The sequence below is a fragment of the Salmo salar genome, chromosome ssa13 (assembly GCF_905237065.1).
Source record: "Salmo salar chromosome ssa13, Ssal_v3.1, whole genome shotgun sequence".
Classification (NCBI taxonomy): domain Eukaryota; kingdom Metazoa; phylum Chordata; class Actinopteri; order Salmoniformes; family Salmonidae; genus Salmo; species Salmo salar.
The window spans coordinates 106,412,187-106,425,525 of record NC_059454.1 but is presented as its reverse complement, the minus strand read 5'-3'; the positions used below and the strand labels follow the sequence as shown (position 1 = coordinate 106,425,525).

Here is a 13,339-nt window from a genome sequence, read left to right as displayed (position 1 = left end):
TTCCATGTTTGACGGTGGGGATGGTGTGCTTGGGGTCATAGGCGGTATTCCTCCTCCTCCAAACACAGCGAGTTGAGTTGATGCCAAGGAGCTCCATTTTGGTCTCATATGACCACAACACTTTCACCCAGTTGTCCTCTGAATCATTCAGATGTTCATTGGCAAACTTCAGACGGGCATGTATATGTGCTATCTTGAGCCGGGGGACCTTGCGGGCGCTGCAGGATTTCAGTCCTTCACGGCGTAGTGTGTTACCAATTGTTTTCTTGGTGACTATGGTCCCAGCTGCCTTGAGATCATTGACAAGATCCTCCCGTGTAGTTCTGGGCTGATTCCTCACCGTTCTCATGATCATTGCAACTCCACGAGGTGAGATCTTGCATGGAGCCACAGGCCGAGGGAGATTGACAGTTCTTTTGTGTTTCTTCCATTTGCGAATAACCGCACCAACTGTTGTCACATTCTCACCAAGCTGTTTGGCGATGGTCTTGTAGCCCATTCCAGCCTTGTGTAGGTCTACAATCTTGTCCCTGACATCCTTGGAGAGCTCTTTGGTCTTGGCCATGGTGGAGAGTTTGGAATCTGATTGATTGATTGCTTCTGTGACTTTTATACAGGTGTCTTTTATACAGGTAACAAGCGGAGATTAGGAGCACTCCCTTTAAGAGTGTGCTCCTAATCTCAGCTCGTTACCTGTATAAAAGACACCTGGGAGCCAGAAATCTTTCTGATTGAGAGGGGGTCAAATACTTATTTCCCTCATTAAAATGTAAATCAATTTATAACATTTTTGACATGCGTTTTTGGGGATTTTTTTGTTGTTATTCTGTCTCTCACTGTTCAAATAAACCTACCATTAGAATTATAGACTGATCATTTCTTTGTCAGTGGGCAAACGTACAAAATCAGCAGGGGATCAAATACCTTTTTCCCTCACTGTATGTATAGTGCGTATGTTATCGTGTGTGCATGTGTTTGCATGTGTCTGCGCCAATGTTTGAGTTGCTTCACAGTCCCCACTGTTCCGTAAGTTTTTTTTTCATCTGTATTTTAAATGTAATTTTACTGCTTGCCTCAGTCACTTGATGTGGATTAGAGTTCCATGTAGTCATGGCTCTATGTAGTACTGTGTGCCCCTCACAGTCTGTTCTGGACTTGGGGACTGTGAAGAAACCTCTTGTGGCATGTCTTGTGGGGTATGCATGGGTGTCCGAGCTGTGTGTCAGTAGTTTAGACAGACAGCTCGGTGCATTCAACATGTCAATACCTCTCATAAATAAAAGTAGTGATGAAGTCAATCTCTCCTCCACTTTGAGCCAGGAGAGATTGACATGCATATTATTAATATTAGCTCTCTGTGTACATCCAAGGGCCAGCGTGCTGCCCTGTTCTGAGCCAATTGCAATTTTCCTAAGTCCTTTGTTGTGGCACCTGACCACACGACAGAACAGTAGTCCAGGTGCGACAAAACTAGGGCAGAGCATCGCTTTATTATAGACAGACTTCTCCCCATCTTAGCTACTGTTGTATCAGTATGTTTTGACCATGACCGTTTACAACCCAGGGTTACTCAATTTCCACATTATTTATTACAAAATTTGGTTTAGGTTTAGGGTTTAGTGAGTGTTTTGTTCCAAGTACAATGCTTTTAGTTTTAGAAATATTTAGGGTTAACTAATTCCTTGCCACCCACTCTGAAACTAACTGCAGCTCTTTGTTGAGTGTTGCAGTCATTTCAGTCGCTGTAGTAGCTGACGTGTATAGTGTTGAGTCATCCGCATACATAGACACTCTGGCTTTGCTCAAAGTCAGTGGCATGTGGTTAGTAAAAATGGAAAAAAGCAAGGGGCCTAAACAGCTGCCCTGGGGAATTCCTGATTCTAACTGGATTATATTTGAGAGGCTTCCATTAAAGAACACCCTCTGTGTTCTGTTACACAAGTAACTCTTTATCCACAATATAACAGGGGGTGTAAAGCCATAACACATACGTTTTTTCCAGCAGCAGACTATGATCAATAATGTCAAAAGCTGCACTGAAGTCTAACAAGACAGCCCCCACAATCATTTTGTCATCAATTTCTCTCAGCCAATAGGGTCTACCTCCTCCTCTCTCCTCTCCTCCAAGAGTAGTACGGTCTACCTCCTCTGCTCTCCACCAGGTGTAGTAGGGCCTTTTCATTTTACTCCAGGTCAGTTCAGGAGACAAATTGAAATATGATCAATATATGGATTGGTTTAATATTTCAAACGTATAAATATGATGTAACATTACAATCTCACTCATATCTCCCCCAATGTCTTCTGTTGTCCTCCCAAACCCCAGAACACACACACACACACACACACACACACACACACACACACACACACACACACACACACACACACACACACACACACACACACACACACACACACACACACGTGATTCAGCTCCCCTCTGACTCTACCCCCCCAAAACCACCTGACCAGGCCTGACCCACTAACTGAGTAGGCTGGTTGCCGGGCGGGACGGCGGTAAGCCCTGTCACCTGACTGTGGTCTGGGAAGGAGCAGTTAGTTCTTCTAATCGCCTAGGGTGCACTACTTTAGACCAGAGCCCAATGGTACCCTATTCCCTATATAGGGCACTACTTTAGACCAGGGCCCATAGTAGTGCACTATATAGGGTGCCATTTCAGACGCAGCCCTCGTGTCCACGGTTGTGTCTGCCCAGTAAGTGTCTCACAGGTGATTGACTGGATGCATTAGTGGGTTGCCAAGGTTAACATGCCAAAGGAAACAAACACACTCACTCACTCATCCACGTTTAAGAGAGCAAACCCTTAAATTTGACCCGTGTGTGGATCGGCGTCGTTCACCATCAGGCCTGGGTTCAAATAATTCCAAATACTTTTATCTGAGCTTGATTGAGCTTGCCTGGCTTAAAGGGATACCTCAGATTTGATCTACTTCCCCAGAGTCAGATGAACTCGTGGTTACCATTTGTCACTGCATGGAATATGAAGGAAGTTAAAGGTAGTTTCGCAAGCCAATGCTAACTGACTGGAAGTATCTCTTTAATGGGACCAATAGAATAGTCTCAATTGCTGATCGGGCAAGCTAGAGTGAACGGTCAAGTATTTGAACAATTTCAAACAGTATTTGAACCCAGGTCTGTCCACCAAGTCTGTCAGCTTTCCCCTACTTCTGTTTAGTTCACATCATGATCTCCGGGCAAGGACAGGGGAAGTGAGGCCTAGGTATTTGACCTTGACTTGCGTCCCAAATGACTCCCTATTCTGTATGTAGTGCACTAATTTTGACCACTCCCCATAGGGCTCTGGTACAATGTAGTGCACTATATAGAGAGTAGGGTGTCATTTGGGACTCGTGTTGTATTATGAAGTTGAATGTGTGTTGCTATGCTAACGTCATCTCTGTCAGGTGACTGTTGCCACAGCTTACCAAAACATCACCTCTTGTTCTACTTCCCCCACACGTACTGTAACGTAAACACACAATCCACCTGGACTCTCCACCCGGTCAGAATGTCTTCAGATCAGACACCAGGGCTGTCTTCAAGTGGCATCCTATTCCCTATATAGTGGCATAGGACTCTGGTTAAAAGTAGTGCGCTATATAGGGAATAGGGTTCCATAGGGCTCTGGTCTAAAGTAGTGTACTATATAGGGTTCCATAGGGGTCTGGTCTAAAGTAGTGCACTATATAGGGAATAGGGTTCCATAGGGCTCTGGTCTAATGTAGTACACTATGTAGGGAATAGGGTGCCATTTGGGAGGCAGTCCTATAGTACCACACAGTGGACTCATTTGAGGGAAAGTAGACTAGAGGGACTAGCTGTCCCCTGAGGGGAGAGGGACTAGCTGTCCCCTGAGGGGAGAGAGACTAGCTGTCCCCTGAGGGGAGAGGGACTAGCTGTCCCCTGAGGGGAGAGGGACTAGCTGTCCCCTGAGGGGAGAGGGACTAGCTGTCCCCTGAGGGGAGAGAGACTAGCTGTCCCCTGAGGGAAGAGGGACTAGCTGTCCCCTGAGGGGAGAGAGACTAGCTGTCCCCTGAGGGGAGAGAGACTAGCTGTCCCCTGAGGGGAGAGAGACTAGCTGTCCCCTGAGGGGAGAGAGACTAGCTGTCCCCTGAGGGGAGAGGGACTAGCTGTCCCCTGAGGGGAGAGGGACTAGCTGTCCCCTGAGGGGAGAGGGACTAGCTGTCCCCTGAGGGGAGAGGGACTAGCTGTCCCCTGAGGGGAGAGGGACTAGCTGTCCCCTGAGGGGAGAGGGACTAGCTGTCCCCTGAGGGGAGAGAGACTAGCTGTCCCCTGAGGGGAGAGAGACTAGCTGTCCCCTGAGGGGAGAGGGACTAGCTGTCCCCTGAGGGGAGAGGGACTAGCTGTCCCCTGAGGGGAGAGGGACTAGCTGTCCCCTGAGGGGAGAGGGACAGATCCTATCACAACACTGTCAAGGAAACAGGTCTCTTCTTAGTAGGGGAGGGAAGTTAGAGAAACAGGTCTCTTCTAGTAGGGGAGGGAAGTTAGAGAAACAGGTCTCTTCTAGTAGGGGAGGGAAGTTAGAGAAACAGGTCTCTTCTTAGTAGGGGAGGGAAGTTAGAGAAACAGGTCTCTTCTAGTAGGGGAGGGAAGTTAGAGAAACAGGTCTCTTCTAGTAGGGGAGGGAAGTTAGAGAAACAGGTCTCTTCTTAGTAGGGGAGGGAAGTTAGAGAAACAGGTCTCTTCTTAGTAGGGGAGGGAAGTTAGAGAAACAGGTCTCTTCTTAGTAGGGGAGGGAAGTTAGAGAAACAGGTATCTTCTTAGTAGGGGAGGGAAGTTAGAGAAACAGGTCTCTTCTTAGTAGGGGAGGGAAGTTAGAGAAACAGGTCTCTTCTTAGTAGGGGAGGGAAGTTAGAGAAACGGGTCTCTTCTTAGTAGGGGAGGGAAGTTAGAGAAACAGGTCTCTTCTAGTAGGGGAGGGAAGTTAGAGAAACAGGTCTCTTCTTAGTAGGGGAGGGAAGTTAGAGAAACAGGTCTCTTCTTAGTAGGGGAGGGAAGTTAGAGAAACAGGTCTCTTCTTAGTAGGGGAGGGAAGTTAGAGAAACAGGTCTCTTCTTAGTAGGGGAGGGAAGTTAGAGAAACAGGTCTCTTCTTAGTAGGGGAGGGAAGTTAGAGAAACAGGTCTCTTCTAGTAGGGGAGGGAAGTTAGAGAAACAGGTCTCTTCTAGTAGGGGAGGGAAGTTAGAGAAACAGGTCTCTTCTTAGTAGGGGAGGGAAGTTAGAGAAACAGGTCTCTTCTAGTAGGGGAGGGAAGTTAGAGAAACAGGTCTCTTCTTAGTAGGGGAGGGAAGTTAGAGAAACAGGTCTCTTCTAGTAGGGGAGGGAAGTTAGAGAAACAGGTATCTTCTTAGTAGGGGAGGGAGGTTAGAGAAACAGGTCTCTTCTTAGTAGGGGAGGGAAGTTAGAGAAACAGGTCACTTCTAGTAGGGGAGGGAAGTTAGAGAAACAGGTCTCTTCTTAGTAGGGGAGGGAAGTTAGAGAAACAGGTATCTTCTTAGTAGGGGAGGGAAGTTAGAGAAACAGGTATCTTCTTAGTAGGGGAGGGAAGTTAGAGAAACAGGTCACTTCTAGTAGGGGAGGGAAGTTAGAGAAACAGGTCTCTTCTTAGTAGGGGAGGGAAGTTAGAGAAACAGGTCTCTTCTTAGTAGGGGAGGGAGGTTAGAGAAACAGGTCTCTTCTTAGTAGGGGAGGGAAGTTAGAGAAACAGGTCTCTTCTAGTAGGGGAGGGAAGTTAGAGAAACAGGTCTCTTCTTAGTAGGGGAGGGAAGTTAGAGAAACAGGTATCTTCTTAGTAGGGGAGGGAAGTTAGAGAAACAGGTCTCTTCTTAGTAGGTGAGGGAGGTTAGAGAAACAGGTCTCTTCTTAGTAGGGGAGGGAAGTTAGAGAAACAGGTCTCTTCTAGTAGGTGAGGGAGGTTAGGGGCCTACAACTGTTTTATATTAAAGCTTTTGTTGCTGTGAGTACTGTACCTTTAGCGAATCAACACGGCTGTGTGTACCTTTAGCGAATCAACACGGCTGTGTTTGTAGTGCTCTACCATTTGCTGAGAACTACCCAGGAGTCACCTGTGTGTTGTAGTATTAGCTAAACCTCAAGGGTTGTTACTTTCTGTTTCTGCCCGTTCACATTTGACATATTCAGCTCATATATTGCAAACAAGATGATCTTATCACATTGCATTTCTTTCTCGCTTAGCTTGAACAGAGTTCAAATCCCTTAGCCTCTCGTCTTTCCCCGTCTTCACAGAGTTCAAATCCCTTAGCCTCTCGTCTTTCCCCGTCTTCACAGAGTTCAAATCCCTTAGCCTCTCGTCTTTCCCCATCTTCACAGAGTTCAAATCCCTTAGCCTCTCGTCTTTCCCCGTCTTCACAGAGTTCCAGTCACTTAACTTCTTCTCCATGTCTCTCCAGGTGCTCCAGTCGTGACATCCTTTCCTCATTTCTACCTGGGAGATGAGAAGTACTCTAATGCCATTGTGGGACTGGATCCTGTCAGAGAGCATCACCAGACCTACCTGGACCTGAACCCGGTACACAACTCTGTAGTGTTCACTTCTCCGGCGGTCCAATGGATCATCCACTTTAAAATCCCAGAAGTGTTTGTTACGAACCCCTTTTGCCCTGCAGTCTAGGGGGGGGTGGAAACGAGACCCGTAACATATCTCATGCAAATCACACAAGTGAAAAAGTAACAGTGAGAACGAAAAACCACAGACAACTTAAATCTACCGTCAAAAACGTATTTCAAAACACACGGTAAATGGGGTGTGGGAAAAAAGGGGCTGAGCTGGACCCAAGGAAAGAAAGAAATATAAAAAAAAACCTAAGCTAGTCTAGCCTGCTTTAAGAACAGCTAGCTAACTAACCAATAAATACAGTGGGTGGTCCACCCAGTTCTAATTAGGGGATTTAGACACTGTTTTCCTACGGGTAATGTAGGCCCATGGACGACTTGGCTGGTTGTCCCCTTTTCCCACCAACAAACAAACAGTCATACACCGTAACAATACAATACTCACAGGATAACGGACAAAGTGACATGTAGGCGCAAAAAAAACAAAAAGACAGATCTCTAAAGACAACTGATTGGGTTTCTTTTAAACCAAGGGATGTGATTGGGTAAGGGAAAAGGAGCAGGTGTGTCTTCTGATTGGCGACTGATTAGGGAATGATGATTGCCACCTGTGAGTAGGGGAGAAGGAGAGAATAGAAATACACACAGGATACCTGTATCCGTAACAGTGTTACATAGATCATCCACTTTAATATTCCAATAGTGTTACATTTGTGTAATTGGGAATTACACCAACTGCGAAGGATGAATTAATGTTCTCACATTACCAGGTTATAATTATTGATGTTTAATCGAGACATTACCAGGTTATAATTATTGATGTTTAATCTAGACATTACCAGATTATAATTATTGATGTTTAATCTAGACATTAATCAAGTATCCAGTACATTGAGCGTTACACCTGCAGTTCACATGGCTCATCAAAACTGTGTCTGTGTTATTCTACACTTCCAGACCACTGGTGTTCCTATCCGTGCCAGTAAGAGAGCTCAGATCAACATCCTCATAAACAGAATCTCTGGCTTCCCGTGAGTACATATAGTCTCTGTTTCTGAACCATTTCCATCTCACAACCACCACACAAGTTCAGCTAGCTAAAGACGGTAGTCTCTTGTTTCTGAATGATTTCCTTCTTTTGTTTAATTATTTCCGTTTCACAACCACCACCCAAGTTCAACTAGCAATAATAAAGCTCATAATCTTTATGATATCTATATTATTTCCTTCCATTGTTTAATAATTTTCTTACAATCGATTTTCCTTCACAGGAAAACCAAATCCCTGAACGAGACTATCTTCCCTGTCATGTTTATCAACGAGGTGACATAATCACATTTCATGGACTCCACAAAAATATACAACTTTTGTAGAATATGACGTTTCAATTCAGAAAATGTTCATTTTAATCCGAGCATTAATCGCATTAAGTGTTTTCTTCAGACGGTAGTGATCGACGACGTGTCGGCGGCGAAGCTCCACAAGCTGTTGCTAATGGTGTCGCTGGTGTCCAACTTCCCTCTCGTCCTGGTTGGTCTGGGGGCCATCCTGTTGCTGGTGTTCATCGGCCTCATCGTCTGCGAATGCAAACAGAAGGTATGACACACCCATGTTTCTTCCCTTTTTTACTTAACCAGGCAAGTCAGTTAAGAACAAATTGTTATTTACAATGACGGCCTAGTAACAGTGGGTTAACTGCCTTGTTCAGGGGCAGAACGACAGATTTTTACCTTGTCAGCTCGGGGATTCGATCTAGCAACCTTTCGGTTGCTGGTCCGACGCTCTAACCACTAGGCTACCTGCCGCCTCCTTTCTTAGTTCCCCTTGCTTTTGTATATATTTTTTTTTTATATAGAACAGTGAAAGACTGGTGGGAAAGTTCAGCGGAGAGGGGAGCGGGTGTGTTAGAATAACAGTGGGACTGAATCAAACCCACGCTCACACAGGCAGATATATTCTGTTGGCAGCAGATTAGACCACCCCAGGATGCTGACCTGTGTTTCTCTGGGAAGATAGAGTGTTGAGGGCCTGTGTCAGAGAGGAGCAGGACAACAGTGTTCTTCTCTAATCAATAAACTATAGTTAGAGCCCAGAGCTGTTCCTGGTCAAGTCACGTAGTCAAGAATAAGTCCTGGCCCTCAACTATAAAGTACTTTAAAAAGGCAGCAAGAAATGCCACAAAGGGGAAAGTGAAAGTCATGTTGTAGACAGAATAGGTACGCCAACTAAATTTATAGAGATCCTATTAAAAGACTAGAGGCTAGGTCATGAACCCTAAAAGATGGCTGTTACTAGGTAACCCGATGTCCATTCCAGTGTTCCTATATCTTTTTCTATGAGGAGACACTGAAGAATAGAGAATACAGTAGAACTTAAGGCTGTGGTTTGGTTCATCACAAGACACTTCTTCTCTCAACATGATGCAGCTACTTTGTTCTTTACTGTAATATTTCTAACCAGTTGTTAACATCTTTCTTTCACAGCACGTTTTTGTAAAGGTCTTAATGCATTCTGCATCATAACATTAAACTCAATCTAATATTTGAAAAGAAAATAGGTCTCAAATTGACTTCAAGGTACTAACATGTTTGTGTAACTTAACTTCTCTGGGCTAGGTGGGACGGGACCGTCAGACACTATTCAACAGCCAGTGAAATAGCACGGTGCGAAATACAAAACAGCAAAAATATCATAATTTCATTTTCTCAAACAATCAACTATTTTACACCATTTTAAAGATAAGACTCTCGTTAATCTAACCACATTGTCCGATTTCAAAAAGGCTTTACAGCGAAAGCATAGAATTAGATTATGTTAGGACATAAACTTCACAAGAAAATCCACATAGCCATTTTCCAAGCAAGGACATGCATCATAAAAACCAAAAGTACAGCTAAAATATTCACTAACCTTTGATGATCTTCATCAGATGGCACTCATAGGACTTCATGTTATACAATTGCTCGATAAAGGTCATATTTATATCCAAAAACAGCATTTTACATTGGCGCGTGATGTTCAGAAAATGTATTCCCACCAAAACTTCCGGTGAATGTGCACATCAATTTACAAAAATACTCATCATAAACGAAAGAATTATAGATACACTACCCCTTGACGCAACCGCTTTGTCAGATTTCAAAATAACTTTACGGAGAAAGCACATTGTTCACTATTCTGAGTACATAGCTCAGCCATCGAAGCAAGCTATACAGCTACCCGCCAAGTTCTGGCATCAACAAAACTCAGAATTAGTATTATAAATATTCTCTTACCTTTGCTGATCTTCGTCAGAATGCACTCCGAGGACTCCTACTTCCACAAGAAATGTTTGTTTTGTTCGAAATACTCCATATTTATGTCCAAATACCTCCGTTTTGTTCGTGTGTTCAGATCACTATCCAAAGGCATAATGCGCGAGCGCAGTACCAGAGACGAAAAGTCAAAATGTTCCATTACCGGTCGTAGAAACATGTAAAACGTTGTTTACAATCAATCCTTAGGGTATTTTTAACATAAAACGTCGATAATATTCCAACTGGACAATAGCGTATTCATTACAGAAGAAAAAGAAGGAGGGGCGAGCTCGCGGGATCGCATATCACCAAGTCCTTTGTCCTCAGACAGTCCACTCATTGACTGAGCTACTATTCTCTGCCCAGTAACAAGAGAAAGATGGAAAAACTTTCTGAAGGCTGTTGACAGCCAATGGAAGCCTTAGGAAGTGCAACGTGGTCACGGAAAAGAAAAAAAAACGAGTTAAGTTACTGCCTTTTTTCCTCCTCAAATTATGCTGTGAATTTTACAATTATTTATTTTCCCTTTGGATATTTTTTATACCAAAGCAGTTGTTTTTAAAGCATATTAGGTGTCTGTAACCAATAATGTAGCTGATTTTCATCATGTGATAATTTAGGGGTTTTCCACTTTTTTTTTAAACACCACTCCTGAATAAGAAACAATGTCACGTTGCACTTCCTAAGGCTTCCATTGGCTGTCAACAGCCTTCAGAAAGTTTTTCCATCTTTCTCCTACAGACACTGTAGTTTCGATAGGGATTCAAAAGAAGAACTACAATTCTCAGATTTCCACACTTCCTGGTTGGATTTTTCTCAGGTTTTTGCCTGCCATATGAGTTCTGTTATACTCACAGACATCATTCAAACAGTTTTAGAAACTTCAGAGTGTTTTCTATACTAATAATATGCAAATATTTGACTCTGGGCCCGAGTATTGGGCAGTTTACTCTGGGCACACTTTTCATCCGAAATCGAAAATACAGCCCCCTATACCCTAAAAAGTTAACTATTTTCTTAACCTCTCTAGGATAGGGGGCAGTATTTTCACATCTGGATAAAAAACGTACCCGATTTAATCTGGTTATTACTACTGCCCAGAAACTAGAATATGCATATAATTGTTTGATTTGGATAGAAAACACCCTAAAGTTTCTAAAACTGTTTGAATGGTGTCTGTGAATATAACAGAACTCATATGGCAGGCAAAAACCTGAGAAGATTCTGTACAGGAAGTCCCCTCTCTGACCATTTCTTGGCCTTCTACACTCTCTTTATTGAAAACTGAGGATCTCTGCTGTAACCTGACACTTCCTAAGGCTCCCATGGGCTCTCAGAAGGCGGCAGAACGTTGAATGATGACTTTGCAGCCCATGGCTGAAAAACAGTAGCGCATTTGGTAAGTGGTCGATCTGAGAACAATGAGACGGGGGCGCGCGTGCACGTGAAGAGTCCATTTTAGATTTTGAGTCTTTGAACGGAAAGGACGTTTCCCGGTCAGAATATTATCGCTTTTTTACGAGAAAAATCGCATAAAAATTGATTTTAAACAGCGTTTGACATGCTTCGAAGTACGGTAATGGAATATTTAGAAATGTTTTGTCACGATACGCGTCCGCGCGTCACCGTTCGGATAGTGTCTTGAACGCAAGAAGAAAACAGAGGATATTTGAACATAACTATGGATTATTTTGAACCAAAACAACATTTGTGGATGAAGTAGAAGTCCTGGGAGTGCATTCTGACGAAGAACAGCAAAGGTAATCCAATTTTTCTTATAGTAAATCTGAGTTTGTTGAGTGCCAAACTTGGTGGGTGTCAAAATAGCTAGCCCGTGATGGCGAGCTATCTACTCAGAATATTGCAAAATGTGCTTTTGCCGAAAAGCTATTTTAAAATCGGACACCGCGATTGCATAAAGGAGTTCTGTATCTATAATTCTTTAAATAATTGTTATGTTTTTTTGTGAACGTTTATCGTGAGTAATTTAGTAAATTCACAGGAAGTTTGCGGTGGGTATGCTAGTTCTGAACGTCACATGCTAATGTAAAAAGCTGTTTTTTGATATAAATATGAACTTGATTGAACAAAACATGCATGTATTGTATAACATAATGTCCTAGGAGTGTCATCTGATGAAGATCATCAAAGGTTAGTGCTGCATTTAGCTGTGGTTTTGGTTTTTGTGACATTATATGCTAGCTTGAAAAATGGGTGTCTGATTATTTCTGGTTGGGTACTCTGCTGACATAATCTAATGTTTTTCTTTCGTTGTAAAGCCTTTTTGAAATCGGACAGTGTGGTTAGATTAACGAGAGTCTTGTCTTTAAAATGGTGTAAAATAGTCATATGTTTGAGAAATTGAAGTAATAGCATTTCTAAGGTATTTGAATATCGCGCCACGGGATTCCACTGGCTGTTGAGTAGGTGGGACGATTTCGTCCCACATACCCTAGAGAGGTTTTAACTATGATAACACCATGATTTAGTGACTGTATTAACCAGTGCATTTTAACCCATTCTAACAGTACGGTATGCACGGCTTCCTTTATGTTTCTGTTCAGAATTAAGTTTAACGTATTCTTTAAAACCTCTACGGGATCGGTGTACCCACTGCAGGACGGTTGAGCTAACGTAGGCTAATGTGATTAGCATTAGTAAGTAACAACAACAAAAAATCCCAGGACATAGACATATCTGATATGGGCAGAAAGCTTAAATTCTTGTTAATCTAACTGCACTGTCCAATTTACAGTAGCTATTACAGTGAAATAATACCATGCTATTGTTTGAGGAGAGTGCACAATTATGAACTTAAAAATCTATTAATAAACCAATTAGGCACATTTGGGCAGTCTTGATATTACATTTTGAACAGATATGCAATGGTTCATTGGATCAGTCTAAAACGTCAGACATACACTGCTGCCATCTAGTGTCCAAAATCTAAATTGCTCCTGGGCTGGAATAATATATTATGGCCTTTCTCTTGCATTTCAAAGATGATGGTACAAAGAAAAAAAAGTATGCATATTTTTCTTAGTATTATCTTTTACCAGATCGAATGTGTTATATTCTCTTACATTAATTTCCACAAACTTCAAAGTGTTTCATTTAAAATGGTATCAAGAATATGCATATCCTTGTTTCAGGTCCTGAGCTACAGGAAGTTCGATTTTAGGCAAAAATCTTTAAAAATGGTCCGATCCTGTTGGGGCTCGGGGGCAGTATTGAGAAATTTTAAAAAAATATGTGCCCATTTTTAACTGCCTCCTACACCAACTCAGAAGCTAGGATATGCATATTATTAACACATTCGGATAGAAAACACTCTGAATTTTCTAAAACAGTTTGAATGGTGTCTGTAAGTATAACAAAACTCATATTGCAGGCAAAAACCTGTGAAAAATAGATCAAAAAAAAT

At 42.7% G+C, this 13,339-nt stretch overlaps 1 protein-coding gene across 2 annotated transcripts in view; it reads left to right on the top strand.

The window, feature by feature from the left end:
- Positions 1–13,339, top strand: part of LOC106568513 (lysosome membrane protein 2) — a 65,516-nt gene that overhangs the window by 44,606 nt on the left and 7,571 nt on the right. For both annotated transcript variants that reach the window (XR_001320312.2, XM_014138934.2), the window contains exons 8-11: positions 6,457–6,575; positions 7,577–7,650; positions 7,891–7,942; positions 8,063–8,215. Coding sequence is in view for 1 of the 2 variants with exons in the window: in XM_014138934.2 (XP_013994409.1) it covers positions 6,457–6,575; positions 7,577–7,650; positions 7,891–7,942; positions 8,063–8,215 (398 nt within the window). In the remaining variant the exon portion in view is untranslated. The remainder of the gene's footprint in view (positions 1–6,456; positions 6,576–7,576; positions 7,651–7,890; positions 7,943–8,062; positions 8,216–13,339) is intronic.